Genomic DNA, 19605 nt, shown 5'->3' with positions numbered 1-19605 from the left:
TACCTTTTCTGTGAGCTGCTCATGAGGATCAAGTCATAAAAAAAGAGCAAAATAAAAGCAATGGTAAGGATATGATTTGTAGAATTTTATACAGTTAAATAGGCTTTAAATGTTTAGGAGTTTGTGTATAGTAAGTGTGCAAAGTAAGTTACAAACATTAATAATTCCAAAATGCTTTTGAAGAATACTCAGACATCATGTGTTTAACTTGATTTTTTTGGTGCTGTCATAAGAGCAGAATGTTCTAGATATTGAATTGGAGCATGCATATTTATATACACATACATTTTAGAAAGCAGGTTTTCAGGACTGTGAGACATTATTACCCTGTGCTTTGTTCCTCACATAACCAAAAAAAAAGCAAAAAAATTGTGTCTATAGATTTATCCATAAGTGTGAAAACAATATGCACAATCCAAAATGCTTCACCTGTTAAATCACAGATACCACAATTATGACCCGCTAGTCCATTGAGAGCAAGCACCATGCATCCCATCTGGAAGCCATGATTAGCAATGCAATTTCTGCTACTTTTTATACATTGTGCCTCATGTTTTCATTGAAAAGCATTAGCAATGAATTTTTGTGCAAAGCAGAAGAAATGCAAAACATTTTATGAATACAAGCCCAATGCATCAATAGGACAGCCATCACTCTGGTATATCGTTCTCATTTACTCCCATTTCTGTTCTCTTCAGTAATTATTTCCCTGGGATGTTCAGGTCTATTATGTTTTACTAGTCTTGTCTATCTTTAAATCATAAATATAGCATATTCTTATCAGATTAGCATGGGACTGTCATTTTCTAAAGCCAGCTGGAGTGAATTATTTTGTGGAAACATCATAAGTGACTTGCAAAACTTACTGGCAGAATTCATGAGGTAATTTTGAATACTTTGCTATATTTAAATTTCACTTTGTTTAAATACTGGTTTGTAATGTTGACAACGCAAAGGTTAGCTTGAATAATTACTCAATCATAATTCAAAGAGCAAATTTGAAACCTTTTCACAAAATATACTTTGTAGAACTTTGAATCTTTCATCAAAGCATAATGTTGGAAGAGTTTAAGTCAGGGGTTATGTTTTGGGTTTGTATTTTTTTTCCCTTGATATACCACCAAATGTCTCTTCAAATAATGCACTTGGTAGTTTTGGGAAGAAGTAGTTAGGGAGAAAAATAAATCTAAACTTTAAGATCTTCTTTAAAAATTCTCAGAGCAAATAATAGTCTTCAATATTCAGATATTATTGTTACTAAAAGTTGTAATCAGGATGTGCTCACAGAATGCCAAAACACAGAGAATAAAATGCCATATGATAAATTAGAGATTTTGGAGTGAAATACTCACATGGTAAAAACAATGTAATGTTACTGTCCTTTTTTAAAATGTACCCAGTAACTTCACTGTACATTGTTATACATGAAGTTGTCAAGACATTAACATTTAACTATTATCTTTTTGAAAAATCTGGAATTATTGAAAAAAATCTAAGAGATGCAGTAGATCCCTAGAAAAGTCAGTGTCAGAATTTTTTTGTTATTTTATTTTCCAGGAAGTAGACTTCTAAACAAAGTTTAAATATTAAAAGCATAGTGAAATAATTCCTGTTTATTTTTTTGCTTTTATCATATAGATTCTAAGTAAGTTGTCACACAAAAGAAGTTTCTAGTAGTTCATACATATTGTATATGCCTAGTGAGATTTTCTGAACAAGGGTACCTTAATATAACTAATCCTACAGGACTTGTGAGCATCATCTCCTCCAAAATCTCTCTCTGGCAGAGCTGCCCAGAGAAGCAGCCCCTCAAGGCCCCACAGGTTAACAGTGCTCCCCATCCAGCCCGTCCTGGTCACCTGCATGCATCACTGGTACATACATGCACTGCTGTTGGAGAAGCCATTTTGCTGAGTGCTGTTGACATACTGCTTAAACACTGGAAATTGGAATGTAATTGATGAAATTTTGGCATTTTGTGTCCTCAGGGTGTTGTCTGCATAGCACTTACACTTTCCACAGTTTACTTATTTCAATTTGGATTGTTCTGAGTTTTCATTTCTTTAATATGGATGCTTTCACTGTATCTAATGTTATATTTTGCTTGGGTGATGTCAAACTAAAAGAAATTGTGTATCTGCTTATGTGGCATTTAAAATTTTCCCTTTTTAGTTGAAATAAACTACACAAATATAATAAATTACTGGTGACTTTGAAGGGCTATATCTTCTTTATTTTCTAAATATTTTTCCTTATAATTTTAAAAGAAAATAACAATATATCCTACTTATATTAGAGGAGAAAACATATTTCAGATAAAGGTTAGAGACTGTTGTAAATGAAATATTAATGACAATTTACATGTATGGTGACAGCAATCACAAGATCAGGGTCTATCTATCTACTTAAATTAGAGTCTGAATATGATGACAAGAAGAGATGAAAGAAGAACAAGGCAATCATTAAAATACTCAAATAGGAGTAAAAGTCCAAAAGCTTAAATTCAGTATTATTTACTTTGGGACTGCTGTAACAACGTAAAATATTCTACATTTTCAAAAGTCAAAATTGTGGATTAAGAGCCTGCAAAATTGCTATATATTAAAGAGCATAATTTCTCTGCTTCCTTTAATGTAACAGGCCACCAGAAATCTATGAAAACCTCTTCTAGGCAAGGAAAATATTTTACAGTCCTAAAAGAATTAATATTTTTTGCCTTAAAAATGTACTGCTTGGATTCTGTCTTCAGTCACATTTCAATTCAAGAGTAAAACTCTGTAAGTAGAATTATTTTTTACCTGGAAAGTAAAACTGTATTGTGGTGGTCCCGAAAGAATCAGAGCAGTAAAGAGAAGGCACAACAGAAGAGAAGGAAAAGAAGTGTTAGTGCAGAAAAAAAAAATTGTTTCAGTGTTATTGTGTTTGGATGGCTTCAAGGTAAGAGAGGCCAAGCTGTGACTGTGATAAAATGAAGGGCTGAAGGACCAGAGCATATCCCTACTTCTAACTCCTTTATCTAGAACTGCTCAGTCTGTGCAAAATCAGGCTGCCCTACCCACCATCAGTGGGAATGGGGTGATGCTCTATCACATACTTTCAGTAGCTATTGGACAAGTGAATTAATTCTTAAGCTAGTGGTGGATTTGACCAAGGACAAAATGCTATAGTTTGGTGTTCATGATATGAAAACAAAGATTAAAATGATGACCAAATTTCCTTCGCTTTCCTGTCACCAAGTAACTTTCTCCCATCTGGCTTTCCAGAGGGTTGCATATGTTTCTGACAATTTTGCTGTCTAGATAGTTCCTCAGAAATAAGAGATCTTAAGAACAAAGTTAAGCATCAAATTTCAAAGATTACCTGAGCTGTTAGCAGTGGCTGTGTGTCTTCCATATCAATTACTGTATCCTGGAGAGGTGCAGCAGAGAGCAGACTAACTGTAAGCCAAAGGTTTTATTAAGGCAATATGGTGTAGGAAAAATATCTTACTAAACAGTTTCATCAGATTTAAATCCAGACGGTTAAAGAAGATGTAAAACGATTCACTGGCTATATGTTTGATCCTCCAAAGAAAGCAAATTAATTGCCACTTTTTGCTAAAACAAACAAAATACTTCTGTGCAGGATATGCAAATATTTCTCAAATATATAGAACTAAAACTAAAACTAAAACTTGATAAAAGGTAGAGGAAATGTCACCATTGTATTCAGACCATATTTTCTGAAATACTGGATCATTTCTTTGGCACTAGTGCTGAGGTGATCTGCAGGTAGTTAACTTCCAAGTTGATGCTAAAGAGGAACTTCAGGGAATGAGCACAAGTCCAAGAGTGGACTCGCCTTTGCATTATGCTCTCTTATGCTTCACAGAATGTAACTCTAATTAATACTCTCTGTTAGATGTTCTTCCTTTCAGATAATATCTCCACCTAAGTACACAACATGAGATGGCTACTCATCAGAGTAAACAGGCAGGCAATTCTAGCATCTCACAAGAAGGCAGGACTTTTCATTTTCCAGCTTTCTACCTTTCAGCTGTGGTGCAATGTCCTGTTTAGTGGTGTAGGGGTCACAGCGAAAGCTTTCCAATAAATCAATAGTACACTGTCCCACGATGGGCTTCCGTCCAAATGGTCTGTGGTCTACTACTTTAATAACAAGAGATGGACTGTATAACTCCTCTTTTGGTAAGAGCTAAAAATAGAAAGAGGTTTTTTTACAATGCAAACAAAATAAAAAAAAGAATAAAGGTTTCCCCCCTAAATTAGAACTGTTACTTCGTTTTTTTAATATTGAACTACTACATTCTATGGCTGTATGGTGAATGAAAACTTCTAATCTTATCAGCCAATAAAAGTCAGTAAGAATAATTGCCCCAAATCTTGAATTTTCTTGACTCTTGCACAGCACCCATCCTAGCAATAGGAAAGTAGCCAAACATCTCTAAGTAAATTGATGCCCTTTCAAATAAAAAAATATATACTGTACTGGATTGTGAGTATAAAATTGTGCAACCTACCAGTGACTGTACAGACATGTTTACATGATCATTATTACAGTTTTCAGGCTCATGAATTTCTTATGGTAAATCAAAAAAGTATGCATAAGTCTTTCTACTCAGAAAAAATCCTTGACCTTTAAAAACTATGGAGGACCTTATTTTGCTATAGATAGCTGGCATATAGGTTTTTGTAACGTACAACTTTCATGAAGAGAACAGAAGATGGAAAATTCGGTGTCTTTTTGAGGTTTTTGATCACCACAGATTCCACCATTTCACCCCCACATTCCACAATTAGACTTGGAGACATTACAGGTGCCAATTGGTAGTTTTTCATGTTTCTCAACCCCCAGGCCAGAATCTGTAAAATAAAATCCAATATGAGCAAAAGTGGGAAGGGATATCAATATGTTAAATATAATACTCAAAAAAGTAGGAAAGAAGAAATGAAATCTTTTCAATGATAATATGTGTCTAGCAAAATATTTCAAGGTTCTAGTTCTGGGAAAATTAACGAAAAGAGTGATATTCACAAACACTTACAGAAAAGAGTATTCTCACTATGAATAGTTTTTGTTTTCTGTAAGTAAATTCAAAAACTTTCGGTCTAGAGGATGAGAAGACTGCACTTGTATTCAGTTAGTTGAAGAGTAACCATACCTCAACAGCAGTGAGTTGAACTACTGGTCTGATTCCTTGAGGGACCATGTAAAGCTTTGGTGCCCTTTGTGATGGAAGAATTGGAAGGCTGGTACCACCCTGTTAAGACACAAACATGAGTATTAGTTTCTCTCAGATGAAATACCCTGCAACTACTAAGACAGTTCTTCCCGTAATATCTCACCCTGTAAGAATAGATACTGTATCTTATTATATTACATATACATACAAAAAAAGAAATATATACCTTGTCTCTCAAAATAAGTTCTGCAGCAAAAAGAATGTCTCCAGAAGCTTTGCCATTATTTGTTACAGGATACCAGAGCAGTTTTGGTGTGATGTCATCTTCTGGGGTTAACTTGACCATGGGGGAACAAACACTTCTTCCAAGGAATTCATCTTTACCCTGCAACCAAAAATAGCAAAAATAACCATTAATGTACTGACAACTAATATAAATAAATAAAAAAGCAATCAGGGTAAAAAGATTTCACCTACCACTTGGTCACTGTCAAAAAGTTCAATAACAACCTTAGGTGGGTTTTGGGCTATTGACTGTGGGTCCCCATAGATCTCAATTTCATTAAATATGAGAGTTTGGTCCCATGTAGGATTTAGAGTTGAATGAATGATCTCAGTTGTTTTGCTTTGATGGAGGAAAGAAACATGAGCATATGGATCTGAAATATCATACAGAAATTGAAAGCAGAGTTACAGACAAACAAAACCACATCAAGCCATAAGGCACAAGAGCACATTTTTTATCAAATATAATGTTATTTTTCTACTGTTGTTACCAGTTCTATAAGTGATTCTATGTAAAACAAAAATGAACACATTACATAATTTACATTTAATAGAGAAATTTCCATTTGATTAATAAATCACTTTCTTTATACAAGGCTTGATTAACAAAGTAATAAATGAAACTGATAAAATATCTTGCAAAGCAGAAAGAGAACCAGAAAACTAAAACGAAACACTGTGCATACTAATCTTGTCTTAAATCTTGTCCTTAGAAACTCTTTTTTGTTCTCTCCATTGATATACAACTATACTGCCTCATAAATAATAGAAAGAAATAATTCAAGGTCTGACTAGTTGTCAAACAACAAATTGTCCCAGGCTGTATTGCTCAGATCATGGTTAGGTTTCAAACCTGCTCATTTATAGCAGCCTCTTTTTGTGAAACAGCTGAATGATTCAAGTGGTCTAGGCCCAGTATTTGTCAGGCCTTTAAATCAAGAGCTCTGTAGAAGGTATCTGATGATGGTCATTAACATTTCCGGTACAAATTGCAATCACTAAAGACTAAAGGCAATTTTAAAGGTTATCTTTAGGTCAGTTTCAATAGATTCTGACAAGGTACACAATCAGAGTTTTACAAAATTTGGCTAATTCTTCAAACTAATTTTAGAGGAAAATAAAATATAGATGAGCTAGTTTATGTATGACTGCATCTGAGGTGCCTGTCCTCAATTATACAAATGCAATTTGGAGGCATTTGTAATTGTTTCTTTGCATTGCTTTTAAGTACTGCATATTGAAATAAGACCAAATTCACACAGGCAGCTGTACAAAACCCTCCTCATTTTAGAAAATATCACTAAAACTTGTAAAGCACTGTATCTTCTGTAACAGAGGCATTACATTTACTTAATTACAGGGGGAAAAAGAGGGATGCAAATGGAGGGTAATGGAGAAAGAAAATTCATTTCAGCTTTGTCTTTTGCTGAACTTCCTTAAAGGAAGTGTAAAGTCATATTCTTACAGAATCTGAATTCAATTTGCTCTGTGGCTTTCCAGTGAAATTTTGATTTGAATTAGCAAAACTTGAAAACTGGGTATTAGCCTGACTACAAAGATGCCAGATGGACACAGCACTGTTGGAATATCTAAGAGTTGGAAAGGAACATGTATAAACAAATAAAAGACATGCTTATCAGTAAGGCACAGTGTAGTTTTCTGCAACTTCATTTCCATAATGAATTAATATAAAACACTGAACACTGAGAAGCAGTTGGTGCCATAACTAATGAAGAAACCATCCAGCTTTCTTCATGCTTCCTTTTGTGCAAGCCTCCTGCAGAACAAAACTTGCAGGCTTTGGTTATAAAGAGAATCCAAGGCAAAAGGAAGGGCCTGGTCATGAGAAATTCAGACCTCATCTGAAATCCAATTCCCTCCCTGAGAGTTCACCGGCAGCAACTGGTACAGGACATACAGAGCACTTTGTTTGCAGCAGCCTCAGGGGCAGCAGTAACCAAATTCATACATAATAAAGCTGAGACTTTCTTTATGGCATAGTTCAGTAGCTGGGACCTACACACAGACCTTAAGAAGTTAGGACAGTCTACATCCAAATAAATCAAGCTACAAGTTCATGGCAAATGTGGGTTTTCTGCACCTTTAGAAGGATTTTTTCATACCTGAAAAACTGTCTTTGTCTAAAGCCATGAGGTTTCTTGCCTGGTAGATGTAACAACGAAGGTGGTAAGTATATACTCCTGTATAAAATAAATAAAACCAGTTCAACTGCATTATACAGTCTTCTTTTATGTGATGAAGATAGTTTATACAAATGCCTTACACGTTTTAACATAAGCACTGTAGTAACATTTTTGCTTTTCATGTGATGAGCGTATTAATACCAATGAACTAGCACCTGAGAACATTTGTTCCAACACAAAGCAGAAATGAAAAAAAAAAATCACTAATGCTCTCTGGGCATTTTTTACCACACAATCATCTAAAAAATCCTTCTATTCAAATATTGCAGTTTGAAACAGTGTGATAATCTAGCTCACCCAAAGAGAATCAAGAACTGGGCACTCCTTTGCTTAATTTAAGTATTCACTACAGTACTTCCAAGGTCCTGAGTCTTTCACATTTTTAGCTCTTAGCCTAGAAAGTTATTCCAGTTGCAACTCTGTCTCTTTGGTTAAAAGATTTTTAAAAATAAACTACTACATGTTAGGTGGAATAACTTTAAAAGAAGATGTGATTGGCCCCAACCCAGGACCATGTAGGGCTCAGTTACTACAGCTCTTCTTTAAAAGATGTCAGGTGTAACCCTTTCAGCCCTTGAAAAATTCTGAGCCACTATATATCCTCATTGGGCTGAAACTTCTGACTTCTGGCAAGAAAAAGTGCCATTCTTCTCCAGCTATGGTCATTATCAAAACAATATTCTGAAATACTGTTCTGAAAAGTTCTGAAATATTTAAGATTTAGACATCCATTCTAGTCAAGTTGATCAAGTTCTGCAGAATTCAAATAAAAATGAGTGTTCCAGTCAGACCTCCTCAAAAAGGATGTTAAGTCCCAGAACTGACCTCTACTTCTGTTAACTAGCACTGGTGGCTCCCATCTCAACATCCCTGCTTTTGTGATTCACATTACAGTGATTACAAAGAATTTAAAACCCATCCAGGTTGGCAAAGTTACAGTTTTGTTCACTTTGCCAACTCAACTACATGGTACTGCTTCCTCTGGGCCAGGCATTGTCTGATCCTGCACTGAGCTGGTTAAGTGACCTGAACCAACAAAAAAGTTAAATTTAGCATTAAAATTCCTGTCCCATACAGGTTTTAAAAATATCTGCATGACAACAGACTGAAATATTGAAATGACTAACTGCCATTTTTCTTTAATAACTTAAATAGGATCCAATCAAGGATCTGACAGAAATTACTAGAGAAGTCATATATAGCTAGATGTAAACCACAAAGATTTATGATTCTATTTGAGACCAAAATGAAACAGACAACATTTTTGAGACAGGAATTGTTAAAGAACCTACTGTCAAAATAGCAGGAAACCATTGGTGTATTGGCACCAAACACTGTTGTAGCTGACTCCTTGGCTTTGTCTGAACTCTTCCCTTCTCCATCATCAGCACTATTGTCTGCTCCCTGAAATTACATACAGAGAAAGGTTATTGAGTATTTACAAACATGGAAGGAACTTGATAGAAATGGACTATAGAGGGAATTTATGGGCTTCCCTCTCCCTTCCAGCACAAGGAGAAATTTACTTCTGTGAATAAATGTACTTAACAAGATGTTTACTCATGTCCAGAGGTCATTTCCTGTTGCCAATTGAAGCTCTGCAGAAATCATATGCAGTCATTTCATCTTCCAGAATGTTTTATTTCTGGATATGTACCAGCTACCTATCAGCTCATAGGGGAGGAAAGCTCCCAGGTCTTCTGCACTGTTCTGTGGCAGAGAACTGCTCTAAGGCTTTATCCCAGCACTAGCCCAGGAACTACAGCTGTAAGCAAAACTGAAATAGGAATTATTACTTGGAGCAACCAAATTAACTGAACAAAGAAAATGCTGTCAGTGAATCCTTGGTGAACATTTGATGCGAAAAAGAGAAACAAACCAAGAAGAAAGTGCTAAGTTTTGTTAATGCTATTCACTCAGGATTATTATATACGTTATAAAAACAGAGAAGCCTTCTCACATTATTTGCTACAGTTTGTATTTTGGTAAGTAGAGGTTATTTGTGAAGCTGTGTTAACCTCAAAATCTGAGGAATAACTGCATTCTGCTCATCTATCTGTGTCATATGAAATTCTGGCTTCTCCAACACACTATTTTCTTTTCTTATTTTTTTTCCTATATTTTCTTGTGTTTTGTTGTTTGCACAAGCAAATATTCATCAGGGGCAGCTTTTTCCAAGCCTGTTGTCTTTTGTGCTTATGTTAAAATATCTAAATCACATGCATGAAAAGCTTGAGCTATCTTTTCACTTTACTTACAGGAGGCTTATCTAGTAATTTGGCCTTTTGAGCTAAATCTCACACAATGCAAAAATAAAAACAATTTTAAAAATAAAGTAATAAGTAGGATTAAAACAATAAAACATAAATTATATATAATGTGATATATAATATTGCATATATAATAAAATATAAAAAATTAGTACTAATACAAGAATCTCTACCACAACTTTAATGATCCCTTTCTGACTAAAGATTTTAAACAATATTCACTGTATTAACTTCTCAGTGATACACTAGTTCAACAATTCAGGGGCTAAAATGTCCAATATATTTGTTTATTTACTGCAAAGTAACAGGTTGACCTTTGAAAGATGTGTTTGACACTCTGCCTCTTACCAAAGCACCCTCAAGTCTAAAGATGGCTGCAGCACCATGTGTCTCTGAGGGAGCCATCTTCCGTCTCCATCGCCTTCGACGGAAAGTATCAGAACTGCGCTGCTCCCAGTGAAATTTCCAGCCAATCAAGGAAGCATATTCCCATCCTTCTTGGTCTTCATATGATGACCTTCCCTTGAAGATACAAATTCTTGTTATCTACAGCGTAGTGTAACCGTACTGAATAAAAGCAGCACTTCCTCTGGCAAGCCTAAAAACCCCCTCATAAACCAAGGCTAGAAGCATCAATGTACAAAAAGATAAAGAAAGGGAATATAACAAAAATGTAAAAGGTTGTTCTAGATTTTTTTTCTCGGCATTACATTTTTTCTTCACTTAGGTAATGAGTAATCTCATGCAGATTTAAAAACAAACCAACCAAAACCCTCACACTGTTACAATGTACCACTTCCTGCCTGGATCTCCCTTCCTTACCCTTCCTGCTGTCATTCCCTCTGACTGCTCCCTCCTACGTTTCCGCACCAGCCTTCGCCGTCGATGTGTGTGGTACATTTTCTCTGCAGCAACCCATGACTTGGGTTTAGTGTCTGGAGGAATAGTAATTCCATATTCCCACCCTAAAACAGAACTGATGAGTTAGTATATTTTCAGAAGTACAAGCGAGATACAGAGAAGAAAAGCACGGCAATACCTCCAGAGGGTGAAGCTTTATCACACAAGAATATTCAGCATTTTAGACCCTCACAGCCCAGAAGCCAGGGGGCCACTGATGACATTTTATAATGATTCTGTGTTGTAATATATGTGACAATAAAAATCTCAACATTAAAGCAGACACAATAAATTTCAAGTTATTTTCTTTGCATTTTTGTTTTCTCAGATGTTGATATCACATTTTCACATTCACTGCAGGAAAATCTAACCCTTAATTTTAAATAAGAGTGAAATGTTCTGTGCACTCTTGTGACTCCAACAGCTTTTCATTTAGAGGAACACCAACTACTCTGATCATAAAACTTTAAGAACTGGTAAGCCTGTTACTGTATTTTTGGTCTATGTATAATTCAATTGCCAAGCATCCAAGACTCAGAATTTAATTTAAATTCATCTCATTAAAAACTTACTGCACACTCCTACCAGGTATTCTAGATAAATATTTTTTTTCTACTCTAATAGCTAGCTATTTTTTATTTAGAAGCAAGTATTTGAGAGTTTTCATTTGGTTTAGAACAAAACAAAAATTTCCTATAGTTTTGCAAAATTTTGTGTTTTCCATTATCTGCCATGATCTTCCCTTTTTGTAAAAATCCTTTATTTTGTTTTCAAACCATCAAACCAATGCCCTGTAAATACTTTGCTATGAGACACTGACTACTTTTTCCTATTGCTGTAGAATCCAACTTATGGACTTGTGAGCTTGTTTACAACTTTCTGTGATGAACACAGTCTTAATTTATTGAAAGTAATAAGCATATGACGATTTTCTAACCTGACCTTATTAGTAATATATATAATCTGAAAATCTCTGTCTAGCAGCACCTGACTCTTCACAGAAAGATTTTCAAGGTTTTTTGTTCATTTCAGAACTGCCTACTAACCAATGTTTCATCCTGATCAGTCGGGCATGGCTCCCCTCCCATAAATTCAGTGCTGCTATTCTGCTCTCAGCAAAACAGGAATCCTTCCTACACTTGTGTGGTCAACACAAACTGGTTCCCCTCTTCCTTTAGTCCCCAGACTTTCTGATTCACATTGTAGCATTATTTGGTGACTCATCCCAAGGCTGAAGGCTCACAGGTAAATTATCAGACAGATGCAAACCTGTCTTTGCCACATATTCGTGGTGCAATTACAGAAGTTTCAGGTCTCAACCTTCTGACTCCTCTAAAAGCCTCTCAATTGCTGCTACTAATCCATTAAAATGGAACTAGAAATAGATGCAGAGAATGAACACCTTCTCAATGTCATATTATCTGATTCCTTAAACAATTTTATCCAAATATTTCCTTGGTATTTTTCCACTGGGCAACCAATATCAGGCTCAGAATATTGCTACATTTTGACCTGTGTCCTCCTTCATTATGAACTACAGCATGTTATCCTAATATCAGCAGATAAACAGCAAATCTTACCATGTTCATCCACTGCTCGATTTAAATCGGATTTCCAAGCATCATCTTCCCACACCCATCCAAAAGGACATGTGAATTCACGTGGAGGTGGGGCTTTTTCTCCATTCTTTTATGTAAGGGAAATATAACAGTTTTCTGCATTAGTAGGGTAAATACACTGTGTAGCAAAACACAGTAGTCCTTCTCTAAAATCTTTACTTATCCAGTGAAAAATTCAACTCTCACCACGTCTGTGAAACTCTCCTCAGATGCTTTCCATTCCCCTCCAGGATAGCGACTCTCATTTTCATACACTTCATCAGTAAACTCCGTATGACCAGCATCAGCTTCAGTCAACAGACTGCACGTCCAAAAAAATTACAATAATAAATAAAACCCATCTTAGTTCACTACAGAAAACACATAGAAACATAGTACAGAATGTGCACACATAGGGGTATTCTGCATTCTCCAGCTATATGAAGGAAACTTAGAAAAAAACCCTGAAGAAACTCACTCCAGTTGTAGTAAGCAGTAGGAGGAACATTACTCATAAATATTAATAACTAGCAGGAATGCTTAACTGCTGTTTTATTCAGGATCTGCTTTGAATACATCCTCTTAGAAAAAGAAAAAACATAATAAGTTTAAGTGTAGGAAACAAGGACTCTGTATGAATTATATGCCTCTCTAAAGCACGTGCATCTAGGTATATACTAAAATTTGGCAATGTATTTAATTTTGTTTCCATTTATGCTGTTGACAAGGCAAGCAATCAATTAGCTAATATTTTTCTAATTTGCAAGTAAAAGAAATAGGAGAACATGAAATCAGATAAAAGCCTGTTGCTATCAGGCACAGTGGTTCAGGGTGGTTCAGAAGGCACCAAAGTGTGTTCCACACTGCCCTTTGCTGGCTAAATCGAGCCACAGATCATCTCCCAGTGGAAGCAGCTGCATGGCAAAAATATGCATTTCAACTGGATTTGATGCAATTTCTTCATGTCTCAGTCATAAAAACTATTAATGTAATATAAACAAAACTCCATCCATTCATGCCTATAACTGATAACATTTTTAAATAGCACATATTTTTCCCACACAGTTTTTCTATAGCAACAGTTCTACATATTTTTCACTCTGAGAACACAATAATTTAAAATGGGTCAAATATTTTCTTTTAGGAAGAAAGAAAACAGTCTCTTTCTCATGCTGGTTTTTGCTTATGAAAGAAATAATGTTCCAGTCTGGTTTAAAGTGCTGCAACACAGTCGGACTGGCACAGCTCCAGAGATGAAATCCTCTGGCAGAGCAAGACTGAACCTGTTGGAGCTGAGGAAGGACTGACACTTCATCAATCTGGTCTGCCAGGGGAGGAGCTGCCACATGGCACCACAACCTTCTACTGAAAGCAATACCTGCCTTGAGTCAGTTTGAGAAATAACCTGTGACAGTTGTTTAGTTTCTTGTTACTTTTCAACATTTAATGAAATAAACACAAAAAACCATCCAGTGTTTGTGAATGCCCATGCAAATGCTGTAATGGTGTTGCTACAGCATGAACTGCAGATTTATACTGGATGCCAGGATGAAGTTTCTATCCAGGGAAGATCCACCAATCCAAGGGTCTGCTCTGAACCATCACAGCAGGATCTGTGAACCTCACATAGACACATGCAAGCCTCCTAGTAGCTTCCCAGGCATTATATACTAATATTATCCCTTTCTAAAAGATGAAGCACTGAGACCCAGAGAACATAAGCACTATAGCCATCATAACATGGGAACTGCAAAACCATAAGCTAGTTCTTAGAAATGGATGCTTTCTTTCTGTTGCCTGTTTTGTTTACTTTTTAAAAAAGGTAGTGTTAATTTTAGCACTATTAACTAGCTTTGACTGTTGGCTGGTTCCTTTCTCATCCAAGAAAACAGAGAGGAGCTTTTACTCAACACCACAAATGCCTTTGTTCCTATCTGCACAAAATTAAAAGAATCTGACCTTCTTTCAGGATCAACCATCCATTCTCCTTCCCAGTCCCAGCCCTTTGGGGGTAGAAAGTACTCTCTTTTCAGTTTGATTTTTCCTGTAACATCAGAAAACTTGTGGCGACCAACAAGTCCTGAGGTACCCCACTTTCCAAAAAGGAGAGCCTGATTTTCATACTGTGTGGGAAGAAAGCAAAAATCCAATTATTATTTAGGAATAATAAACAGCTTTTAGGAGGAAAAAAATATATATTTATTTATTATAATGGAAACACTTTACTATAAATTTACTTCCTCTGAAATTAAGTACTCCCTTTCCACATTACTCTGCAATGCCATCATCAATTTGTTTCTTTCATTTTCTTCTATGCTGCCTGGTAAACAATCTTCTGAATGTAATGCCTCCCTAAAACTACAGTAAAAATTTCTCTAAATTGAAGCTCTGTTAAATAAAATTATGTTACATTGTTCAAAGAAGTTCCTTCTGTTCCCTAAATGCATGATTTTGCCATTCATTTTCATCTCAAATCTCCTATTTAAAAAATTTTCTTTTGTAATATGTAGAACTGAATCAAAATCTAACCATAGTAGTTACCAGGGGCATGATTCTGATGTCAGCCCAGTCTATTTCCCCTCCTGGGATTATTTGTAGTTTATGATGGTCTTGAGTTTTCTGCCCTTATTCCTGGAAAATTGTTGGATTGTTGAAGACCAACAAAAGAGACATTCAATACCTCTTAAACTGTATACTTAAATAATGGCTTTGAACACCCATTGCTTTAAGTGACTTAGTACAGCACTACTAAGTATTTAAGCATAGGTGCAACAGTGACATCACTGTAAAAATGTCTTTTTATTAGCTATTTTACTGCTACTGGATTATATGTGCCATTAGGTGATGTAGCATATAAAACACACCTGCTACTACCATCCAAAACATCTATTATTTGCTGTGGGAGTATTTCAAGCATTTGAATACTGAATTTGTTAACTCTTCTCATTGAAATGTTATTGTATTATAGCATTTTATCAGCCACAGTAAATTTTCCGCTGCTACAAAAGAACTATTATTAAGCAAAACCACTTGTATGCAAGCATCATTTGTAGAAGTGAAGAAGCAATTAAAAAAAGGGATTATTCACATGCCAAAACATAATAGTTTAGATCTCTATCTTAATTCCACTGATAAAAATCTAAAATAAACATACTTGAAATCACTGGAGTTAACCAGATTTGTAGTGACTAACCAGTTCAGAATCTGCCCTGCTGAAGTTCATCTGGTGGGCACAATGGACTTGATCATGAATTGCCTTGAATGGGTTCCTCTTGTTTCCTTCTAACAAACACTACTCTCTCTTTCTGTCAAGCATGCAAAGAAATTCAAAAGAGCTCCAGCTGCACTGAATTCCCAACACTCACATCCAAGTATAAAGTAAGAAAGCAATGCTGGACATACCATTTCTGCAAAAACACTGAATGTTCCCTCTGCAAAGCTATTAAACTTCTTTTCAACTGCACTGAGCCCCAGCCAAATGTTAATGCGCAGCTCTGCAGGCATTTTGACATCTTTCGTCTTGTCCTGTGGGTACTGGCACACAAACAAAAATGTTATTCTTTGCTCTCTTATGGAGGTATCATAGCTTTCAGTAAAATATATCTATTAACAAAGAGATATGAGTAACAATACATATTTATTTATCTCCTCCTGTACTGCTTTTTCTCAAAAGCCAGTAATAAGTACTACAGGAGGAAAACATTCTTTAAATGGTACCTGCCTAGGGCATGTAAAAACCAAACACATTAATGGTAGTATCATCCCTGTTCCTGTATATTCTCTCCTAAGTTTCATTCAGCAATGAGTTTTCAGTTTTGACAACAACTTAAAACTTCAATGTTGATAATTGGAGTATCTTGTTGGGAGACTCTGGAAATGCAGAGGTTAGCAGGGATGGTTCAGTAAAAGCAGAATTAATGGTGGTTTGAATAAAACCATGAAGATACATGCTTGTCTGCATTGAGGGATTCATGAATATAACGACCAGTAAAATTAAAAACTCTGTAAGTGCTCTTGTTTTACTGTCAGATTGCTTTTCTCCTGGTTAAGTTTATTTCAGTTGAATACAATATCAACTTAGATGGAGAAAGGCATTCCCATTCAAGAGTAAGACTCAAGTCAGAGAGAACTTCTGGGTGTAAACATGGTCTATTGCTTACAGAAAACCATCCAAAACTTTGAATAAGTTTTTGGAACTTCTCTGACTTACACTTATTATTCCCTCTGAAAATTTCCATTTATGTCCAAATATCAACTTAAGTTGGTATCAACTGGAGTTGTTATCAACCCCAATCCCCAAATATCAATTCCAGTAACACTTTAAAAGTTCTATCACAATTTTGAGCTCTTTTAGAAAAGTCTCAGAGATAGGGGCCAATACTGGTTCTAACTGGCTTATGATAAACTTAAAAATTCTGTGATATTTTGAAGAAGCCATATGCAGTTGGCTTCTAATCTGTCCTGAGTTTGACACCTCACTGTTCATCGTTTGTTTGCATGTTTCATACTCATGTCAGACGGCACATCAATTCAGGGTGTTAATTATTAATTAAGGAGAAAAAAATAGTACCTTTAAGAAGATTGTTTGGGTCTTTCCACAATATTTACCAGATGACTCAGGGCTTGCTGTGGAGTACAGCACTTGGTGTGCAGGAACACGAGCATAGGCCAGTCTTTTCTCCCCTCGGATCATCCATATGATCACATCAGGCATGCTGTTTTGTGGCTGAGGATTATTTGTGGGGAAAGGAGAGTTAAGAAGAGTAATTAATTGAACAATAAACTAATCTAGAGCTGAGAAAAGAGAAACATAAACAAGGGCTTATGTGAAAGGATTTATAATTTCGAATCATGAATCACGACAAACATGATAAATAGAGGGAATTGCTTTGTTTTGCAAGTAAATCAATATATAGTTCTGAAAGGATAATAAAAAATACTATTATTAGATTTTTGGAAAGCAAAGTAAGTTTTATTTTAAAAAATCCTTATGTCTTTTATAAATTTTTCTAGAGATGTTTTGAATCTCAAGTCCCTTAAGGTGATCATAGTGACAGGATGCAATATGCTTTGGACAGACCTGCTACATATTGAAGGGCTTGTGATGCTTCCACATTAAGGGTATGTAATTGTAAGACTTTTAGCAGAAGAGAGAAACCACCTGCTACCTTTTTGAAGTTCTGTGCCTACCTTTGTGAGCTAGCTGCAAGTCTGGCCAATTAATTTCTCTTTTATTTTTTTAAATCAGTAGCTCTACCAAGCAGAAGCAACAAATTAAAATAAAACCCATTTCTAAAATGTTGTGAAAACCAGTTATGAGATAGCCAAGAGGAAAAGAGAAAACATTGGTGAAAATTTAAAAAAAAATCCACAGAAATAGATTTAACTCTGTTAGAAGTTGATTACTATGGCTACAAGCTGTGGAAATCCAACATATACCCTGCAGTCCCTGAACCAGAAAAGTGACTTGCAACTCAGGAAGAAAGGAGAGGACAGAATTGTCACTTAAACAGAATAGGGTCTATTCTACCAATCACAGAGTGATCATTACCCAACACACATTCTCAGTGAGAACACCTAACAAATGAGTTTTGTTTAAGCAAATTGCAATTACATGTTTACTTTCACAGCATCTGAAATTACTATTCTACGGAGAGTGACTATTACTTGATCAGCAGTGAACTTTACACCCATTTGTGTTAGACAGGTATTGTTAAACTAACCAGTACTGCTAAACCAAACACCAGTATTGTGAAGCACTAACCTCTTCGCTCAGTTGCAGTAATCTATCCAACCAGTCCTCAATTTCTGTCAGAGTGGCTTTCACCTCAGTAGCTTCACTTCTCATCCTTGCTGCTGCTTCTCCGATCTGTTTGAGAGACTTGAGGCGCAGCTTTTCTATCTGAGTGTCAAGGACTGTAATATTAGATTTGCCTTCTATGAGGGGAAATGGTTTGCTGAAAAGAGAATGTTTATTATGGTTAATAATATAAGTGGCTCTTATTTAGTTACACTCTAAATGCAGACATGCAAATGGACTGAGTGCCGTCATTTCCTGTGATTGAAAACCACTGGAACAGAGCCATTGCATCTGTTCTGCAGAGACTTTCACCTCACAAGGTATTTATAGTAAGCAAGGGTAAGGCTGTACTTACATAACAAGCACCAAGGTAGAACACCCTGAGGTGTTTGCTTTAATGCAATTGCTGCGAATCAAACCAAGGAAAGTCCATTTCTCTATATACTCACAGTAAAAAATTATTCTCTCAAAATGTACATCTCAAAACTTCAGAGGAAGTTCCTGCCTTCAGAGGAAGATTAGGGTCCTTTCCCTCAGTGGAAACTGTATATTCTCAGAAACTCAGTATACAAACATGGTTTGTGGCTATGACTAGATTTATCTAACCCTCTGGCAAGAAAACATCAAAGAACTCTATAAGAAATCCGTGACACAGAACTTTTGAGTCAGCAGAGGGCAGAGTAAGTATTCAATGGAACGATGAAGCCACAGAATCCTGAGTTAGAAGGGACTCTCAAGGATCATTGAGCCCTGCCTCTGCACAGAACACCCCCAAAAAATCACACCATGTGTCTGAGTGTGCTGTCCAATTCTTTCGGAAAAATGAGAGGAGGTTTGAGGAAAAGGCAGCTTTTCAAAGACCAATGAGTGTATCTCTTTAGCAGAGTTCATTAAAATGTCTTCAACATGATATTTTACAAAAAGTTTCAAAATTTCCAAAGACACTGCCTAGTTTCTCTTCTTTGACCTACCTTTAATGCTATGAACTTCTAAGGGTTTTGATTCTGTAAAACCTTGATAGTGACTATTGTGCCTTCCACTAGAGTTAGTTCTACGAATCTGAATGCAAGGGCTGTCTGCCCTGGGAGCTACTTTGACATCAATCACATGTTCCAGATCACAACCTTCAGAAAGTCAAATAATTTTAGGTTTAAGTATTGCACTGAAAACTCTCTCAAACTCCTGACTCATTTAAGCCTTAGCATAGCAAGGAAAAATCTTCCATGAATTCAACACAGGGAGCTATGCCTTTGACAGAGGTTTTTTGAGTTTGTTGAAAAAAAATCCCAAAAGAGAGTTGTATCCCATCAGCAAAATGAAGTTCATTTGGTGCTATTTTTAAGTGCTATTGCTCCATAATTGTTGA

The 19605-nt window shown here is 35.9% G+C and overlaps 1 protein-coding gene across 1 annotated transcript in view; it reads right to left on the bottom strand.

Annotated features, from left to right (window-relative positions):
* The window catches only part of MYOF (myoferlin), a 62382-nt gene that overhangs the window by 10778 nt on the left and 31999 nt on the right, over positions 1-19605 (bottom strand). The window contains exons 23-39 of the mRNA XM_084210772.1: positions 18204-18396; positions 17010-17165; positions 15842-15973; positions 14399-14562; positions 12647-12761; positions 12422-12527; positions 10764-10906; positions 10290-10463; positions 8964-9075; positions 7591-7668; positions 5660-5841; positions 5409-5567; positions 5162-5260; positions 4701-4862; positions 4029-4194; positions 3361-3437; positions 4-15 (exon numbers count right to left, since the gene is read on the bottom strand). Of these exons, the coding sequence (XP_084066898.1) occupies positions 4-15; positions 3361-3437; positions 4029-4194; positions 4701-4862; positions 5162-5260; positions 5409-5567; positions 5660-5841; positions 7591-7668; positions 8964-9075; positions 10290-10463; positions 10764-10906; positions 12422-12527; positions 12647-12761; positions 14399-14562; positions 15842-15973; positions 17010-17165; positions 18204-18396 (2230 nt within the window). The remainder of the gene's footprint in view (positions 1-3; positions 16-3360; positions 3438-4028; positions 4195-4700; positions 4863-5161; positions 5261-5408; positions 5568-5659; positions 5842-7590; positions 7669-8963; positions 9076-10289; positions 10464-10763; positions 10907-12421; positions 12528-12646; positions 12762-14398; positions 14563-15841; positions 15974-17009; positions 17166-18203; positions 18397-19605) is intronic.

Source organism: Fringilla coelebs, assembly GCF_963513975.1.
Source record: "Fringilla coelebs genome assembly, chromosome: 8".
Taxonomy (NCBI): Eukaryota; Metazoa; Chordata; class Aves; order Passeriformes; family Fringillidae; genus Fringilla; species Fringilla coelebs.
The sequence above is the reverse complement of the archived record's forward strand: the minus strand, read 5'-3'. Positions and strand labels throughout refer to the sequence as shown.